The 21,109-nt window shown below is 39.3% G+C and overlaps 1 protein-coding gene across 4 annotated transcripts in view; it reads left to right on the forward strand.

The window, feature by feature from the left end:
• The first annotated feature begins 5,174 nt into the window (after positions 1-5,174).
• IntS2 (integrator complex subunit 2) overlaps positions 5,175-21,109 on the forward strand; it is a 34,214-nt gene continuing 18,279 nt past the window's right edge. For 2 of the 4 annotated variants that reach the window (XM_053787842.2, XM_053787844.2), the window contains exons 1-6: positions 5,175-5,520; positions 7,893-8,034; positions 13,703-13,919; positions 17,228-17,358; positions 18,536-18,748; positions 20,783-20,955. In XM_053787842.2, the coding sequence (XP_053643817.1) occupies positions 5,237-5,520; positions 7,893-8,034; positions 13,703-13,919; positions 17,228-17,358; positions 18,536-18,748; positions 20,783-20,955 (1,160 nt within the window). In that variant the 5' untranslated portion in view covers positions 5,175-5,236. The remainder of the gene's footprint in view (positions 5,521-7,892; positions 8,035-13,702; positions 13,920-17,227; positions 17,359-18,535; positions 18,749-20,782; positions 20,956-21,109) is intronic. The other 2 variants (XM_053787843.2, XM_053787845.2) reach the window with 1 other exon arrangement.

Below are 21,109 nucleotides of genomic sequence, written 5' to 3' on the forward strand. Positions count from 1 at the left end.
CCAGCATTATTTCTCAGTTTTGAAAAAAAAGATTATTTTAATTAATATTTCATCTCAGTAAACCTCATTTTAATTCATACATAATTAAAACAAATACAATATGCATGTTGCATATATATATATATATATATATATATATATATATATATATATATATATATATATATATATATATATATATATATATATATATATATATATATATATATGTATGTATGTATGTGTGTGTGTGTGTGTGTGTGTGTGTGTGTGTGTGTGTGTGTGTGTGTGTGTGTTAAGGTGTAGTCAGCTTAGTGCATGTTGGCTGGCTGGCTGGCTGGCAGGTTGGCTGGCTGGCTGGCTGGCTGGCTGGCTGGCTGGCTGGCTGGCTGGTCGGTTGGCTGGCCGGCTGGCTGGCTGGCAGGTTGGCTGGCCGGTTGGCTGGCTGGCAGGTTGGCTGGCCGGCTGGCTGGCAGGTTGGCTGGCCGGTTGGCTGCCTGGCAGGTTGGCTGGCCGGCTGGCTGGCAGGTTGGCTGGCCGGCTGGCTGGCAGGTTGGCTGGGAGAGGGAGGGTTCTTAAAAAGACATATTAACAGAAGAGGCTATTTATTGTATTTATAATAAAATGCTTTTCACTGGAAGTGACAAACTTGATAAATATAATCTATACAATAACACATTTGTTTACTTATTCCTTCTTTTATTCTTATTTGTGTTTTTTGTGTTTGTGAATGTCCGTAATCGTGAGTGAAAATCCACAGCAGACAGTGTAGTGAGTGTAGAGGAACCACGACTCTTCAGCACACTCCCTCTATACCTAAATAGAAATGCAAACAAACCTCTAGCTTTCTCAAAGAGGGAACGTAATTAGCTCCTCGAGTCAGTATACCAATGTGGTGCATACGTTGAACTGTGTGCGGTTTGTACCAAGAATAAGTAAGTAAGTTTATTCAGGTATACACAAATACAGTTACATAGAATTATCATACATAGCAGCATATGTGTAGAGAACCTGGGATAACCCCAAAAAGTCAGACAGAGTGACTTATTTCCATGGCTGGTCAGGCCATCCACCAGGAGGTGTGGTCAGAAACATCTATGATCTTACTTATACAGTTCAACACATTACATGATCAGTTCTCTTCGAGGAAGGATAAGACTTGATGATGATGATGATGAAGGGATCTTAATCCAAGGAATGTGAGTTATCCTCCTCTTTTGCAGGATACATAAGGGGAGATTACTAATAAACCCCTAGCTGTCTTCAACAGGGAGCTGGACAGACACCTCAAGTCAGTACCTAACTAGCTGAGTTATGGTATATATGTAGCAGTAACAGCCTGGTTGATCAAGCCCTGATCCACCGTGAGGCCTGGTCATGGACTAGGCCGCGGAGGCGTTGACCTCCGGAATACCCTTCAGGTACCCAGGTAAACCTTATTTCCTCCCTCTCACTGGTTTAGCGCTTCTCCATGATCAACAAATAATAATAATAATAATAATAATAATAATAATAATAATAATAATAATAATAATAATAATAATAATAATAATAATAGACAGAGTGGAGGAGGGAGTATGAAGGAAGTGAATGTATACAGATATTTGGGAGTGGACTTGTCAGCAGATGGGTCTGTGAAAGACGAGGTGAGCCATAGAATTGATAAGGAGAAAAAAGGTGAGTGGTGCAGTGAGGAGTGTGTGGAGACAAAGGACATTATCCATGGAAGCAAAGAGGGGAATGTACGAGAGTATAGTCGTGCCAACACTATTATATGGATGTGAAGCATGGGGAAGGCTGGAGGCAGTGGAGATGTCGTGTATGAGGGCAATGTCTAGTGTGAATATAAGGCAGAGAATCCATAGCTTGGAGATTAGGTTGTGTGGGGTTTCCAAAAGTATTATGCAGAAGGTAGAGAAAGAATTCTTGAGGTAGTTTGGACATTTAGAGAGGATGGAACAAAATAGAATGACTTGGAGGGCATATAAACTTGTAGTGGAAGAAAGGCTGGGTCGGGGGGTCGTCTTAGGAAGGGTTGAAGGGATGGGGTATAGGTTTTGTGTGCGAGGAGCCTGGATTTCCAGCAAGCGTGTGTGAGCGTGTTAAATAGGAACGAATGAGGACGAATGGTTTTTACGACTTGACGTGCTGTTTGAGTGTGAGAAATGTAACATGTATGAAGGGATTCAGGGAAACTGATTAGCCAGACTTAAGTCCTGGAGGTGGGAAGTACAGTGCCAGCACTCAGAAGGAGGGGTGTTGATGTTGCAGTTTTTTAACTGTAGTGTAGGAGTGCCTCTGGCAAGACAGTGATGGAATGAATGACGATGAAAATGTTTCTTCTATTTCTGGTCACCCTTCCTTGGTGGGAAGCGGCTGATGTGTAATAAAAAAAATAATCTTGCAGTAGTTAAAAAGGAATCATGGAACATTTACAAAGCTCTTCTTATTTTTGTATCTATGACAAATGACTTAAGTACATATCCTAGCACCTATGCTTTAATGCCCATCTACACTGCAGTAATATATCTTGCTGTAGAATTTCTCACCACTGCTGGTGCACTACTGGTTCATCCTGAAGCTCTTACCACTGCTGGTTCATTCTAAACCTCACCACTGCTGGTGCACGACTGGTTCATCCTGAAGCTCTCTTACTACTGCTGGTGCACTTCTGGTTCATCCTGAAGCTTACCACTGCTGGTGCACTACTGATTCATTCTGAAACTGAGACTGACTGGTGGTGTAGTAGCTAGGCTACTACACCACCAGTCAGAGAATGTAAAGTATTATTTTGGTTTCTTAAGCAGAAGTTTTCAAAACATTATCAGAAAAGAACTCTTAAATAAGTGTGAGGAGAGGAGAACAGTAGAGACAGGAATAAGCAGATCAGTTGTCCATCATTCTGAAATGTGTCTAGTAAAACATGACAACGGAGAATGTAACAAGGTCAGCACATTACAAGACGTTGATGCTGCTAGAATAAGGCTGGGCTGTGTCTCTGGCAGTAAGGTTTGTATAGAGATGTCAGTGACATTAAATGCAAAGTTAGTGGACAGAAACAGCGCCTTACACTGGAGCAATATATCTTAGAGTGACTAGATATCCAACGTTTTCAAGAAACCCAGTGGAAATAAGTCACATTTTTTTCCCTAGGTAATTTACACTCTGTGATAATTGTACTTAAGTATAGCTGTGCCTAAATAAGCTTAATTATTAACTTATTTACTAACCTTCTAGAAACACCTCTATGCCAAAAGTGTTGAGACAGTAGCCACATTTTGCATCCACCAGATGAATGAGCAGTGATTGAATAAGACTACAACCGAATAATAATCAGTTTTTTTTAGTGGTAATGAGATACTTAAAATTTCCCGAGATTGTATACCTGTATTGCACCGTGCACATTAGTCCTGTAAAGTAACTGGAAAGAGAAACAGGAACATGAAATTTCTAAGTAAGATCAGATGGACCAAAGATCTGAACACCGGTAGAGCCACGATTATTATTATAATCAAAAGGAAGCGGTAAACCACAAGGGCTATACAGCGCTCGGCAGAGCCACGAGTCTCATAATGAAGCCTCTTGTTCTTCATGTTGATATTTTAAGGACCACTGACAACTTACTCTATACCAAAGCTAGGCGATTAAGTAAGTATGTAAGGAAGTAAGTTTATTTAGGTATACACAAATACAGTTACATAGATTATCGTACATAGCAGCATATGTGTAAAGTACCTAGGATAACCCAAGATAGTCAGAGTGACTTATTTCCATTGGGGTCCTTTGGATAATAATAATAATAACAATTATTATTATTATTATTATTATTATTATTATTATTATTTTTATTATTATTATTATTATTATTATTATTATTATTATTATTATTATTATTATTATTATTATTATTATTATTATGTGCGGGTTATTTGTGTATCGTTCCAGTCACGGTATTGTGCCTTTTTTGTTATTTATTATTATTATTAGTTTTGGTACGCCTTAAGCTGTCAGAGGTCCTTACAATCCCAACATGAAGAACAAGAGGTTTCATTATGAGACTCACAGCTCTGCCGGTGTTCAGATTTTGGGTCCATCTAATCTTACTTGGAATTTTCATGTTACTGTTTTTCTTTCCAAAGAAAACATTGCCTCCTTTATATTTCTTACCCGTGTTTAGACAACATATTTTTTCTACTTCTGGTTGGCAGGGCTCAATAAAGCGTACACTTTAGTGACTCTTAACAACCTGAATGGAAACAATCAGTAGTAGTAGTAGTAGTAGTAGTAATAATAATAATAATAATAATAATAATAATAATAATAATAATAATAATAATAATAATAATAATAATAATAATAATAACATCTTTATTTACTACCAGTACATGTACAAGGTATACAGGCCTAGCTGATATCAATGACATACTACTATATAGAAAGCCCCTTGGTATGCAGAGCATTTCGGGCAAATTAGGTCAGTTTTTCCCCAGGATGCGACCCATACCAGTTGACTAACACCCAGGTATCCATTTTACTGATGGGGAGCATAGACAACCGGTAACACGTCTGATGTTTCCACCCCTTCGCCGGGAATCGAACCCTCACCGTGTGAAGAGAGATCTTTTGCCAGCAGGCCACGGGGCATCGTAGACCCCGATGGAAATAAGTCACTTTGTCTGACTTTTTTTGGGTTATCCTAGGTAGCTTGCACATGTGCTGCTATGTATGATAATTTATGTAACTGTATTTATGTGTACCTGAGCCTCAGATACAGGTACAGGTACACATATAACTTTTAAAGTTTAAATAAGTTCACTCAGGTACAGGTACCTGTGAATATTAAAATGGTATAAAATACCGACAGGTTGTTAGGTAAGATACATATGCAACAGTTAGGTATCTTTATTTCGAAGCGTTTCGCCTACACAGTAGGCTACTGTGTAGGCGAAACGTTTCGAAATAAAGATACCTAACTGTTGCAAATGTGTCTTACCTAACAACAGGTACCTGTACCTGAATAAACTTACATGGTCATGGATCATGGAAATGAGCCACTTTGTCTGACTTTTTTGAGTTATCCCAGGTTCTTTACACATATGCTGCTATGTATGATAATCTATGTAACTGTATTTATGTATATCTGAATAAATTTGCATAGTTAAGATCCCTGAGGTGGTATTGACCCTTAAATCCAACAATAATAACTTGTTGTGTTGTTGTTGCTGCTGGTGGTGGTGGTGGAGAACTCTCCCACGTCATGCCCTTCGCCGCGCCTGTCTCCCCGCGGGTGTTCAAAGCCATAGAAAAGAGTGATATACACACTCTAGCATGCTGCCGCGAAGATGAGATAAGACCCATCCTGCCGTGTCTGGTCAGGATGAGCCTCATCGCCCCCCTGGATCACTCTGAGGAGTGTATCGCCGGTAGGAAGGTCATCCTCAGGATCCTCTCTGGCATAGAAGTGGTTAATTCTCTCGTAGCTCTTCTCTCTATAGACTTCCCGGCGCTTGAGGTTGATGTTAAGAAAGAACAACAGTTAAGGTGAGGGATAAGATATTTCTCTGTAGAATATATGCTGGGTTAGAGATCATTTTTGTTTGGATTTTAGATCCTTGATGCTGGTGAGGGGCTCTTGATTTAGGGAATTGGATCTGTGCTCCGGTTCCCTGAATTGAGCCTGAATACCTTCCACCCCCCCCCAACATGTCCTGTATAATCCTATGGGTTTAGCACTCCCCCGTGATAATAATAATCTGATTTTTAACCTGGATGGTTAACCACCCAGGATAACCCAAGAAAGTCAGTGGGTCATTGAGGAGTCTATCTTACTTCCAGGTATACTCTCCTGGGGTTCTTCACTCTTGTTCCCCAGGATGCATCCCACACCAGTCGGCTAACACCCAAGTACCTACTTACTGCCAGGTGAACAGGGACAGCAGGTGTCTTACGGAAATATGCTCAATCTTTCCACCCGGTCAGGGCTCAAACCACAGACGCTCAGTGTGTGAGGCAAGAGAGTTGCCTACCAGGCCACGGGACACCGTAGTCATCTCTTATAAGGGGAAATGTGCTGCCTTGGTACCAGTGAAGGGCTCTTGATTCAAGAAATTGGAGCTACCCTCTCCTCCCTTGGATTAAGCCTGATAACCTCCCATAATCAAGGCACTGTATGACCCGTATGGGTTTAGCTTGTCCTACTGACTGTGATAATACATATGTAATCTATATATACAACAGTTGGTCATTAAGAAAAGTTAACGTATTATAATGGTATAAGAACAAAATGTCACATTACAGCAGATGAACACAAAGACTTGTGAGATGTATTCCAGGCAGCCAACATGTGCAGCACTGTATGACCCTTGTGGGTTTAGTGCTTAGTTTTGATTGTAATAATAATGTGGCAACATTACGATATTTCTTTTTCTGTGGTCTTTAAGCCTTCCCAGGAAGGTACTTTGGTGCTGGTAAAGTAGTCTTGATTCAAGGAATTGTAGCTACCCTCAACTTCTATAATCTTAATTGTGAGATGATGACATAAACTAACAGATGGAGGAATTTTTTTTTTTTTTTTTTACTGTTACAAGGTTTTGTCCATGATTTAATCAAGTATACATAAAACACAATGGAGGTAAATGGTATAAAATGCTGATATGATGTACAAAGAGACACACGATACATTACAATGCAGTCCTTTATTGACCCCAGTGGAAGTAAGTCACTATTTTGGGTTATCCTAGGTAATTTACACTATGTATGATAATTGTATTTATGAGTACCTGTGCCTAAATTAAAGTTTGTACTTTGTTTTGCCCACACAGTGGGCTTTATCTAGTCACAAAAATATTACATTAGGAAGGAAGGTGAGCATATATGTACAAGGAGAGTTAGTAAGGTGAAGAGTCAAGTGAGTTGTGTTAAACTTATAACTTTGTGTTGCTTTAAAATCAAGTTGAGCAAATGTATAATTGAGATGTGTTGGACTTGAGAAAAAAAATGCCTAGAATGTGTCATTAAACATACTGCAGTGGTCTTCCATACTCTTAATTGTCGCTGTATGAGAAATGGATCTAGAAGTATTGATGATATGCTACATTTTCTTACTTGTGTAACTTCATTTATATACTGATGAAGAAAAGAAAATTTTTATATTATGACACTCTGTTGACCATATATCTACAGTTTTAGCCTCATAGGTTGCCCAGTTTATTTTTTTATAGTTGACATCTTCAATTACTATAACTTTCTTATCATCTCAGCCACTTTTCAAAAATAGTTCCCTCATTTACCTTGTTATATTTTTCTCTCTCTCATGTTATATTAAATGGTGGGTTGCACAAGGATGGTTTTATGCAGACCATATAGATAGCTTTGTCTCTTCAGAATTGGTAATACTGCTGTATAAATTAGGAATATACATTTAGCAAAAGTGAAATATTTTGTGTGTGTATCAGTAGCTAATTGTTTGTGGTAATTATTCTTCTTTCTTTCAATGCACTGGTTATATCCCACCGAGGCAGAGTGGCCCAAAAAGAAAAATGAAAGCTTTTCTTTATAAATTCAGTAATGTATACAGGAAAAGGGGTTACTAGCCCCTTCCTCCCGGCATTTTAGTCACCTCTTACGACATGCATTACTTATGGAGGAAGAATTCTGTTCCACTTCCTCATGGAGATAAGAGGAAATAAACAAGAACAAGAACTAGTAAGAATAGAGAAGAAAACCCAGAGGAGTGTGTGTGTATATGCTTGTACATGTATGTGTAGTGTAACGTAAGTGTAAGTAGAAGTAGGAAGACGTACCTGAAATCTTGCATGTTTACGAGACAGAAAAAGACACCAGCAATCCAACCATCATGTAAAACAATTACAGGTTTCCATTTTGTGGTAATTATCCAAATTAAATAATTGCAGGCAGAAGCTAGGTGGCGGCAATCAAAATGAAAGTGTTCTCGTTCAGAATCTTGCTAACGGCCTTGCCCTGGAGTTTGAATGTTCAGATCCCACACGGAGATTGCGACTACTTCTCTCTGAGATTCTTCTGGTCATGGCTCAAGTAAGTTTATGTGGTTTTCTTGTTTAAGTATGTAAAATATATGCTTAAGGATGCAAAGTTTTCATACTTTATTTTAATTCATGAGAAGGAGATAAATGAAGACTGGGTTATAAGTGCACTTGCCCATATTTCAGTAATTACTTTATTTATCTGATAACTTTAACCCTTAAACTGTCCAATACACAAATAACCCGCACATAAAAGAGAGAAGCTTACGGCGACGTTTCGGTCTGACTCGGTCCAAGTCTGACCGAAACGTCATCGTGAGCTTCTCTCTTTTATGTGCAGGTTATTTGTGCATCGTTCCAGTCACGGTATTGTGCCTTTTTTTGTTATAAACTGTCCAAATGTAGCTCTACGTTTACTCGCGTAGTGCTCTGACCTTAATTTTCTCCATAACAATGTAAAAAACGTAGATCTACGTTCAGAGCACTACGCGAGCAATCGTAGATGTACGTTTGGACAGTTTAAGGGTTAATGTTGAAATTCCATAGTTATTCAAAGCAGTGATGAGGATTATTGTGATGAGATGGCTAAATTCATGATCATCACATTTTACAAGCCAAGAGTCACATACCTCCCCCTTCTGCTCCTCAATCCAGTAAACGATGTATGATTTAGGCTCTTTATTAAAAATCAGATCATACAAGTGCAAATATGATTTTCTTTCCTTATTTCACATGATTGTTTCCATGGATAAATTGCTCAGTAGCTTTGCTTGTGAACATGTTGAATTGTAAACATTTTATTCATAAACCAGCACTGTAAGTAGGCAGCTTCACTCTTGTAAGGAACTAGTCTTTATCCCCTCACTTCCTCACATTTTTTTTTTATGTATATCATTAATACATTATATCATTTCAGTGAAGGGGTCTTTTTAAAAGAATTTGAGCTTCATTCCTTTTTCCCCTAGATCAAACATGATCATAGTGCTGTACCTCTCATTGTCCTACATATTTAGTACTTTATCATGAAAATACAGTGGACCCCCGGTTAACGATATTTTTTCACTCCAGAAGTATGTTCAGGTGCCAGTACTGACCGAATTTGTTCCCATAAGGAATATTGTGAAGTAGATTAGTCCATTTCAGACCCCCAAACATACACGTACAAACGCACTTACATAAATACACTTACATAATTGGTCGCATTCGGAGGTGATCGTTATGCGGGGGTCCACTGTAATAATTTAATACATGATGTGATTTAGGCTTCTTTTTTATGTATAGAATACAGTATGTATTAATTTACAGTCAAGTGATAATGATTTTCCTTGTGTAATAATAATTAAATGCAGATTGCTTCTGCATATACATTTATTGTCTGTTTGGTTTTGATATATTGTATATACACATATGAAATCATTAAGAATGCTTTTTCAAATAGGTGGAAGAATTTTGTGATTCAGGCTGCCCAAAATGCCTCGGCATGATAGTGGCTTTCTTTGCACTTAGCAAATCAATACAGCTTCTCCTCACTTAGCAACGTACTCGTTTACCGACGCCTCGAGCTTACGACAGGCTCTCTGACCAGTATGCATGCCTAAGTAATGTATATTAGAGCTGATTTCCTTTATTCTTTTTATTACAATATACAGTAGGGCCCCGCCTTACGGCGTTCCGCTAATATGGCGATGTCAAATTATGACCAAAATTTGCTATACGGCAAGCGGTCTTTCAAAACGGCACCCCCCACCCGGTTTGTTTACATTCTCCGTGACCACATCTATTATGTCAGGAAATTTTCCAAAATTTCAAGTTTTTAAAGCCACTGCGTATTTTATATGTACTCTGATAATTATACTTATGTGTACCTGTACCTAAATATACTTACACACTGTGCTGGTGTGCAGATACACATTAAAATCGTTAAGTCTCTCTACTCATGACGCCAATACTACGTAATAATAATCACTCTTGGGCACACTAAATGTCTTATTTTACATTATTATAGGCATTTTCATTAATCCATCTATGATATTTTCCTCAAAATTATATATGAAAACTGTTACATAGCATATAAACATGATACATACACTCGCAGAATAAAAATTGACGTAAATGTGAGATTTGTTTACAAAGCTGCTGTGTAGGTGGTGTCGGAAGAATTACGTTTTCTCTAGTCAAACTGGAGGATAACTGTAGAAAAATATTCTTTTCGTATGCCTTTACTCTACATGTATATATAACAATTCACGACCCTTGTGGGTTTAGTGCTTTTTATTATAATAATAATAATATTATTATTATTATTATTATTATTATTATTATTATTATTATTATTATCTTCATTCACTAAAAATGGTGTGTTGCTGTTTGTTTATTCTGTACTAACTTGTACAACTTGTACACAATATAAGAGTATTTGTATTGTGAGGTAATTATTTTATTATCTTATTTTTTTTTATTATCACACCGGCCGATTCCCACCAAGGCAGGGTGGCCCGAAAAAGAAAAACTTTCACCATCATTCACTCCATCACTGTCTTGCCAGAAGGGTGCTTTACACTACAGTTTTTAAACTGCAACATTAACACCCCTCCTTCAGAGTGCAGGCACTGTACTTCCCATCTCCAGGACTCAAGTCCGGCCTGCCGGTTTCCCTGAATCCCTTCATAAATGTTACTTTGCTCACACTCCAACAGCACGTCAAGTATTAAAAACCATTTGTCTCCATTCACTCCTATCAAACACGCTCACGCATGCCTGCTGGAAGTCCAAGCCCCTCGCACACAAAACCTCCTTTACCCCCTCCCTCCAACCCTTCCTAGGCCGACCCCTACCCCGCCTTCCTTCCACTACAGACTGATACACTCTTGAAGTCATTCTGTTTCGCTCCATTCTCTCTACATGTCCGAACCACCTCAACAACCCTTCCTCAGCCCTCTGGACAACAGTTTTGGTAATCCCGCACCTCCTCCTAACTTCCAAACTACGAATTCTCTGCATTATATTCACACCACACATTGCCCTCAGACATGACATCTCCACTGCCTCCAGCCTTCTCCTCGCTGCAACATTCATCACCCACGCTTCACACCCATATAAGAGCGTTGGTAAAACTATACTCTCATACATTCCCCTCTTTGCCTCCAAGGACAAAGTTCTTTGTCTCCACAGACTCCTAAGTGCACCACTCACTCTTTTTCCCTCATCAATTCTATGATTCACCTCATCTTTCATAGACCCATCCGCTGACACGTCCACTCCCAAATATCTGAATACGTTCACCTCCTCCATACTCTCTCCCTCCAATCTGATATTCAATCTTTCATCACCTAATCTTTTTGTTATCCTCATAACCTTACTCTTTCCTGTATTCACCTTTAATTTTCTTCTTTTGCACACCCTACCAAATTCATCCACCAATCTCTGCAACTTCTCTTCAGAATCTCCCAAGAGCACAGTGTCATCAGCAAAGAGCAGCTGTGACAACTCCCACTTTGTGTGTGATTCTTTATCTTTTAACTCCACGCCTCTTGCCAAGACCCTCGCATTTACTTCTCTTACAACCCCATCTATAAATATATTAAACAACCACGGTGACATCACACATCCTTGTCTAAGGCCTACTTTTACTGGGAAAAAATTCCCCTCTTTCCTACATACTCTAACTTGAGCCTCACTATCCTCGTAAAAACTCTTCACTGCTTTCAGTAACCTACCTCCTACACCATACACTTGCAACATCTGCCACATTGCCCCCCTATCCACCCTGTCATACGCCTTTTCCAAATCCATAAATGCCACAAAGACCTCTTTAGCCTTATCTAATTATAATTATTATTATAATAAAAAAATATTGAGGTAAATGTTTTACAAACTCTTACAAACGTACGCGAATGAACTGAAAGTAGACACATATTAATACGCATTTATTTCGCCTGACCAAGTGATCGCCCACTACCTGTTCAGTTTGTGTTCTTACATTGTCTCAACTCTGTATCTCATTCTCTCTCTCGTTTACTCTTTCGTTAACTAGTTGGCTCTCATTGATGATGGCGTCTAAGGTTAGCTGTGATAAAAAGAGAAGTCGTAAGCCTCTTGCTTTAGGTGCCAAGTTAGAGGATGATGGTGTGCCATTCTGATTTTATTTAATGAACACCCTGCCACTCACCTCTCACACATTAATATTAATATTTTAAGGTAAATAATAAGTGTACTCTGTGTGTATATTACCTTTTATTGTGTTTTTAATGCCTATTTCTATTATTAACTTTGATGTTGGTGAGGGGGTCTTGATTTAGGGAATTGGATCTGTCCTCCAGTTCCCCGAGTTAAGCCTGAATGCCTTCCACATCCCTCCCCCAGGCGCTGTATAGCCCTACGGGTTTAGCGCTTCCCCCTTGATTATAATAATAATAATATTGCTAACTTAATATAAGTTAATGTAAACTTGTTGTCTGGCATTTATTGCATATTTTATATGTGCTCTGATAATAATACTTGTAGAGCTGTGTGGTAGCCGGGTGGAGGGACAACATTACGTTTTCTCTGCTCAGCCATCAGAGAAAACGTGTATGAATCTGCGTTTGGCCCAGCCACTCCCCCACTTCACTTTTGTTTACAATTTTCAGCATGAATTATTCATTACTTCTCCCTTTGTTTATGATGGCATCTAAAGGTAGTTGTTAGAAATGATTAAATTCAGTAAACAAGGTATGTCGATGTTAATAATATGGCTCTGGGCCACAGTGTAGGTAGCCGGTAGATGTAGCCCAGGCGGGCTACACCTACCGGCTACATACACTGACTTCCTACAAATAAACACTACTCACCTCTCTTCCTATATTAAGACTACACATATTTTAAGGTAAATAATGAGTGTACTGTATGTGTATTTTACTTCTCTGGAATGTTTTAAATGTCGTATATTAAGTATGAGACGGGGAGCCAGGGCTACCTACATCTGGGCTACCTGCACCTGACAAATAAATACTACTTGCCTCTCTCCCTACATTAAGATTACAAATACTTTAAGATAAGTAATGAATGTACTGTGAATGTATTTTACTTTGTGTGTTTTTAATGCCTAGTTCTATTACTAACTTAATATAATTTAGCGTAAACTTGTCTGGCATTTATATGCATTTATACATAGAAAAAAATGGCATTCTGCATTCCGGCGATGTCTGCTTTCCGGCGACAGCCTGGAACCTAACCCGCCGTATAAGTGGGGCCCTACTGTACACTACACTACTGTATAAACATTTAAAAGTATATACCAGAAATGTTATAAATGGTGCAGTGATGACATTACAACAATATCAAAGATAGTTGACACACACCCACTACCATTATAGTAGGCTTCTCACTTAGCAACAAATTCGTTTACTAACATAGTCTTAGGAACGGAACTCCGTCGTTAAGTGAGGAGAGGCTGTATTGTAATTACCAATTGTAAACTATGCATAGAAATAGACTCCTTATAACATGTCAGTCACACATGGTAAACTATGCAAAGAAATAAAGATTTGAATTTGAATGTTATTTTACCTTGGTTTTTCAGGACCCCAGTGGAAATAAGTCACTCTGTCTGACTTGTTTTGGTTATCCTAGGTTCTCTACACATATTCTGCTACGTATGATAATTTATGTGACTGTATTTGTGTATACCTTAATAAACTTACCTATAACCATAAACTAAAATTTGTCTTTCCATTCCACAGATTCGGGAGCCTCGGCAGGACTTTTACCACAAATCCTCAGAGCTGTTTGATAACCCATGTTACTTAGAAGAAGTGAGTGATGTGTTGTGTATTGCCTTGGCAGAATTGCCAGCATTATTACCTCCAGCGGAAGTTGCAGAAGCTCTTCTCCATGTGACCAATGGCCCAACACTTATTGCTCGCATGGTGGCTAACCAACCAGATTGTTTCAGAGAAGGTACATGTATTTAATGACCTCTTGCATAGCACACCACTTCCCTTTTATAGATAATTCCTCATGACTTTTATTCCTGAAAGATGTAATATTCTCTGAGAAAACATCTGAACTGTACCCTTCTTTCCTCATCACAAACATATCTAAAACACAACAATAAATTAAGAAAACATAGTTTAGACTGTGCAGTCAAATATCAGTACTGTACAGAACTTTACTGAAGAAGCCATTAGTATTAACTGGGAAAATGAGCTACATAGTGTATTCAAAATATCAATGTATAGGGGTTAGAAATATCCTGAATAAAACCTTTTTCCAAGGACTTGGTGCTTTTGGGAGATTCTGAGAGTAGTTACAAAGGTTGGTGAATAAATTTGGAAGGGTATGTAAAGAAGGAAATTTAAAGCAAACAGAGAAAAGAATAAGGTGATGAGGGTAACAAAAACATTAGGTAATGAAAGACTGGATGTCAGATTGGAAGGAGAGTGTATTGTGGCAGTGAATATGTTCAGATATTTAGGAATGAACTTGTTGGCAGTCAGGTCTTTGAAAGACAATGTGAACCATAGAATTGACAAGGGAGAGATTTCTGTGGAGACAACATTATCCATGGAGGCAAACTGGGAAAATGTACGAGAGTATAATGGTACCAACACTCGTATGGGTGTGAAGCATCGTTTATGAATATTGCAGCGAGGAGGCTGGAGACAGTGGAGATGTCATGTTTGTGGGCAATGTATGGTGTGAATATTATGTAGAGAATTTAGAGTTTGGAGATTAGGAGGTACTGGGTTACTAAAAGGATTATCCAGAGAGCTGAGGAGGGGTTTAGGTGATATGGACATTAAGAGTGGATGGAGCAAAATAGATGACTTGGAGGGTGCATAAATCTGTGGTGGAGTAAAGGTAGGGTAGAGGGTTGTCCTAGGAAAGTTTGGAGGGAGAGAGGTAAAGAAGGTTTTGTATGCGATGGGCTTGGACATCAAACAGGCATGTGTGAGCATGTTAGATAGGGGTGAGTTGAGGCAAGTAGTTTTTATGACTTGATGAGTTGTTGGAGTGTGAGTAAGATAATATTTGTGAAGGGATTCAAGGAAATCAGTTAGCAGGACTTGAGTCCTGGAGGAGGGAAGTACAGTGTCTGCACCCTGAAGGAGGGGTGGGGATATTGGTGTTTGGAGGGGCATCTGAACTGTAGTATTGCCATGTCTTTGGCAAGATAGTGATGGAGTGAGTGATGGTGAGAGGTCACCTCTACCTTGGTGGGAGATGGCTGGTGTTAAAATATATATTGGTTTTCACAATCCAAAGTTATCATCTTTTAGCAAAACAAATCTCTTCAAAAAATATTGTTATTATAATCATATTGAGGAATTGTTAAATGTTGATGAAGATAGGGAAGCTGTGATTTCGTGTATAGGGCAAGGAGGAATAACATCTTGTAGGAGTGAGGAAGAGCCAGTTGTGAGTGTGGGGGAAGTTCGTGAGGCAGTAGGTAAAATGAAAGGGGGTAAGGCAGCCGGGATTGATGGGATAAAGATAAAAATGTTAAAAGCAGGTGGGGATATAGTTTTGGAGTGGTTGGTGCAATTATTTAATAAATGTATGGAAGAGGGTAAGGTACCTAGGGATTGGCAGAGAGCATGCATAGTTCCTTTGTATAAAGGCAAAGGGGATAAAAGAGAGTGCAAAAATTATAGGGGGATAAGTCTGTTGAGTGTACCTGGTAAAGTGTATGGTAGAGTTATAATTGAAAGAATTAAGAGTAAGACGGAGAATAGGATAGCAGATGAACAAGGAGGCTTTAGGAAAGGTAGGGGGTGTGTGGACCAGGTGTTTACAGTGAAACATATAAGTGAACAGTATTTAGATAAGGCTAAAGAGGTCTTTGTGGCATTTATGGATTTGGAAAAGGCGTATGACAGGGTGGATAGGGGGGCAATGTGGCAGATGTTGCAAGTGTATGGTGTAGGAGGTAGGTTACTGAAAGCAGTGAAGAGTTTTTACGAGGATAGTGAGGCTCAAGTTAGAGTATGTAGGAAAGAGGGAAATTTTTTCCCAGTAAAAGTAGGCCTTAGACAAGGATGTGTGATGTCACCGTGGTTGTTTAATATATTTATAGATGGGGTTGTAAGAGAAGTAAATGCGAGGGTCTTGGCAAGAGGCGTGGAGTTAAAAGATAAAGAATCACACACAAAGTGGGAGTTGTCACAGCTGCTCTTTGCTGATGACACTGTGCTCTTGGGAGATTCTGAAGAGAAGTTGCAGAGATTGGTGGATGAATTTGGTAGGGTGTGCAAAAGAAGAAAATTAAAGGTGAATACAGGAAAGAGTAAGGTTATGAGGATAACAAAAAGATTAGGTGATGAAAGATTGAATATCAGATTGGAGGGAGAGAGTATGGAGGAGGTGAACGTATTCAGATATTTGGGAGTGGACGTGTCAGCGGATGGGTCTATGAAAGATGAGGTGAATCATAGAATTGATGAGGGAAAAAGAGTGAGTGGTGCACTTAGGAGTCTGTGGAGACAAAGAACTTTGTCCTTGGAGGCAAAGAGGGGAATGTATGAGAGTATAGTTTTACCAGCGCTCTTGTATGGGTGTGAAGCGTGGGTGATGAATGTTGCAGCGAGGAGAAGGCTGGAGGCAGTGGAGATGTCATGTCTGAGGGCAATGTGTGGTGTGAATATAATGCAGAGAATTCGTAGTTTGGAAGTTAGGAGGAGGTGCGGGATTACCAAAACTGTTGTCCAGAGGGCTGAGGAAGGGTTGTTGAGGTGGTTCGGACATGTAGAGAGAATGGAGCGAAACAGAATGACTTCAAGAGTGTATCGGTCTGTAGTGGAAGGAAGGCGGGGTAGGGGTCGGCCTAGGAAGGGTTGGAGGGAGGGGGTAAAGGAGGTTTTGTGTGCGAGGGGCTTGGACTTCCAGCAGGCATGCGTGAGCGTGTTTGATAGGAGTGAATGGAGACAAATGGTTTTTAATACTTGACGTGCTGTTGGAGTGTGAGCAAAGTAACATTTATGAAGGGATTCAGGGAAACCGGCAGGCTGGACTTGAGTCCTGGAGATGGGAAGTACAGTGCCTGCACTCTGAAGGAGGGGTGTTAATGTTGCAGTTTAAAAACTGTAGTGTAAAGCACCCTTCTGGCAAGACAGTGATGGAGTGAATGATGGTGAAAGTTTTTCTTTTTTCGGGCCACCCTGCCTTAGTGGGAATCGGCCGGTGTGATAATAAAAAAAAAAAAAAAAAAAAAAAAATTGAGGTACCAAACTACTTACAAAAAATTTAAATAATTATATATGTTTCAGTTGTAACAGGATTGGTTATGACTGGAGATAAGCAGGATGAAGATTCACCTGGTGGTTTATTACGTCTACAAGCTGTACGAAAACTTTGCCAGATGAATCCCAGCCAAGCTCTCAATGTCAGGGCTCTCTGTGTAAGTATTAAAATGTGGCTTTGTATAGTTTCACCGAAAACTCTCGATTTAACCGACTTCAGAAGTACAGGACAAAATCCATTAGGTTAAGTGATTCAGGAGCAATAAAATCTTTTGATGCAGAATTATCCATTATTGTTACAATGATGACCAGACACTTATCTTTCTATGCCACACTCACCATTACTGGTCACCTGCTTTTCCCTATTAGTCTCTTAAATTGAGAGTTTATTGTATTAATTTCTCAGTTCTTAAAATATAAAAAATTTGAACAAATAGTAATGAATTTAATTTTTGGGGTCACTTTGCCTTGAGAGATGGCAGCTATGGTAAAAAAAATATATATTCAGGTGGGTGTCAAGCATGAGTGGTGACTGTTGCAACAAGGAGAAGGCTGGAGGCAGTGGAGATGTCATGTCTGAGGGCAATGTGTGGTGTGAATATAATGCAGAGAATTAGTAGTTTGGAAATTAGGAGGAGGTATGGGGTTACTAAAAGTATTATCCAGACTGCTGAGGACAGGTTGTTGAAGTGGTTTGGACCATTGAAGAAGATGAAATGAAATAGAATAACTTGGAGAGCTTATAAATCTGTAGTGGAAGTAAAGCAGGGTAGGGGTCAGCCTAGGAAGGGTTGGAGGGACAGGGTAAAGGTTTAGTGTGTGAGGGGCTTGAACTTCCAGCAAGTGTATGTGATCATGTTAGATAGGAGCGAGTGGAGACAAATGGTTTTTATGACTTGATGTGCTGTTGGAGTGTGAGCAAAGTAACATTTATGAAGGGATTCAGGGAAACCGGCAAGCTGGACTTGAGTCCTGGAGGTGGTAAGTACAGTGCCTGCAGTCTGAAGGAGGGGTGTTGATATGTTTCAGTTTTTCAGCTGTAGTGTAGGCGCACTTCTGTCAAGACAGTGATGGAGTGAATGATGATGAAAGTGTTTCTTCTTTTTTGGGTCAACCTGCCTTGGTAGGAAACAGCCGATGTGTTAATAAAATAAAAAATATTGCTGTTTAACATCTTTGCTGCTATGTACAATACTGTATATCACAGAAATAGTAGAGGACACAGTATTTTCTGTCACTTGTTATCAATTAATGTATATTATGGTTTTAACCTGTATTCCATTTTATTCATTAATTAATTAATAATTTATTTTAAATGAAGGGTATTTTTTTCAGGTTGAGCAATGTAGGATGCCAGGTCTAGCAGTTTACCTAACACTAGATGCTGGTAAATCTGGATCAGGTGTTGCAGGAAGTAATGTGAGTGTAGGAAGTGGTGTTTACAAAGGAGAAGGAGGAGATGTTGTCAGTTATGTGACAGGGTTGCTTCTATCACACAACCATCAGCAGCGCACCTGGTTTGCACAGTTCGTCAAGAGTGGCCAGAGGGTAAGGGTTTTAGATATTGCCTTTTGTTTTGGCTGTCTCATTTGTAGTACTGTATTGTAGTACAGATGTAAATTATATAAATTGTTTGGAGCACCTAGGATATGGGACAGATTGTTTTTATGGGGCTTCTGGTTTACACACTGAAGTCACCAGATATATATGTCCTGGTAGACTTTTTCTCCAAAATAGTCCAGCTCTGCCTTGTTCTATGTACTTCTTGAATTTGTTACTGAAGAATGCTGTAGCAGATTGCTGTAGGCTGTCCCTGATGGTATGAAGAGTTCATTATCCTCTTAAAACTAACTACTCTTGCGTGAAATAGCTCTGTGATTGATGAGGAATCAGTAATTACCTGTTTGAGTTTCAGAGCAATAGCTCTACCAACAGTCTTTGTTTCCTTCCAAATGTGACCGAGTTAATAGTTTTTTCATTAATGAAGAAAACTGATGGAAAGTGTTTTCTTGCTCGATGTTGTACCCAGTGATTTGCAGGGTCATAGCCTCTAGGAAGAACGGAAAATGTAGGAAATGTAGTCATATTATCATAATAAATTTAACATAGTCTTTGGCACTATTTAACAGTGGTATTAAAGTATTTATTCTTATAAACTAGGCCTATAGACCTATACCCTAAGTTACTGTTAACTGACTGATAACCTATTTTGGGTGCACCCCCTTCTCCCCTGCTTTTGAGAAGTTACTAAGGCTAAGGCCTGGCAAATATGCTTACTATCTTTTCTATCAGTGAATTTTGTAAACTGACTGTATTCTCAGCTGAAAGTGATGTAGATGCCCTAATAGCTTTCTGAATCTTGTCCGCATTTTTCCCATGAAGCAAATGGTGAACTCATTTAAACAACAGCTCCAGTCCATGGTGGATATGCATCACTCTGCTCCTTCATGTTGACTATCTTCATCTAGAAAAATTTCCTTCTTTCTTTCTACAGATGCCTCAAGAAACCATATCCCTTTTTTTCCCCCCATCTATTCTCTGGTTCTCTGCCAACATGTCCACCACCAAATATCTAGGTACATTCAGTTCCTCCATACTCCCTCCCTCCATTTGGATATCCAGTCAGTCATTGTTCAAACTTATTGTTGTTCTCTACACCTTGCTCTTTTCTCTTGTCTTAGTTTTTTTTTTTTTTTTCAACAAGTCGGCCGTCTCCCACCGAGGCAGGGTGACCCAAAAAAAAGAAAGAAAATCCCCAAAAAGAAAATACTTTCATCATCATTCAACACTTTCACCACACTCGCACATTATCACTGTTTTTGCAGAGGTGCTCAGAATACAACAGTTTAGAAGCATACACATATAAAGATACACAACATATCCCTCCAAACTGCCAATATCCCAAACCCCTCCTTTAAAGTGCAGGCATTGTACTTCCCATTTCCAGGACTCAAGTCCGACTATATGAAAATAACCGGTTTCCCTGAATCCCTTCACTAAATATTACCCTGCTCACACTCCAACAGATCGTCAGGTCCCAAGTACCATTCGTCTCCATTCACTCCTATCTAACACGCTCATGCACGCTTGCTGGAAGTCCAAGCCCCTTGCCCACAAAACCTCCTTTACCCCCTCTCTCCAACCCTTTTGAGGACGACCCCTACCCCTCCTTCCTTCCCCTATAGATTTATATGCTTTCCATGTCATTCTACTTTGATCCATTCTCTCTAAATGACCAAACCACCTCAATAACCCCTCTTCTGCCCTCTGACTAATACTTTTATTAACTCCACACCTTTTCCTAATTTCCACACTCCGAATTTTCTGCATAATATTTACACCACACATTGCCCTTAAACAGGACATCTCCACTGCCTCCAACCGTCTTAGTATATAGTATAATAACAATTATCCTGATGTAATTAATCTGTTTCTTGTTAATTTTTTATTTGCAAAATTGCTAGAGAAATAATCACTAGGGTGATTGTAGAGATTGTAGAGTCAGAGTGATAATGATTTATTATGTTAATACAGTAAATAATTCCTCATGATATTGGTTTTAGTTTACCTTTTATTCCACAGAGGAAATACGAGCAGCAGGCCTCAGCCTTAGTGGCTCTACGCACAGACCTCAGCGAGCGGCTGAGAAATCTCCTACTCTTCAACAGCAATGACACCTTACCAGACTCTCAAGTGATCCATGCCACAGCTCTGCTCAGACTCTATTGTGCACTCAAGAGCTTAGCTAATCTTAAGTAAGAATTTTAACGTATAGAATATTTAAGAGTACAGTAGTCCCCCCATATCCATAGGTGATACATTCCAAGACCTACTGCAGATGCCCGAAAACAGAAGATAGTAGTGAACCCTATATATAAGTCGTTTTTCATTTACATACATAACTATGAT

The sequence above is a fragment of the Cherax quadricarinatus genome, chromosome 47, assembly GCF_038502225.1.
Source record: "Cherax quadricarinatus isolate ZL_2023a chromosome 47, ASM3850222v1, whole genome shotgun sequence".
In the NCBI taxonomy this organism is placed as follows: domain Eukaryota; kingdom Metazoa; phylum Arthropoda; class Malacostraca; order Decapoda; family Parastacidae; genus Cherax; species Cherax quadricarinatus.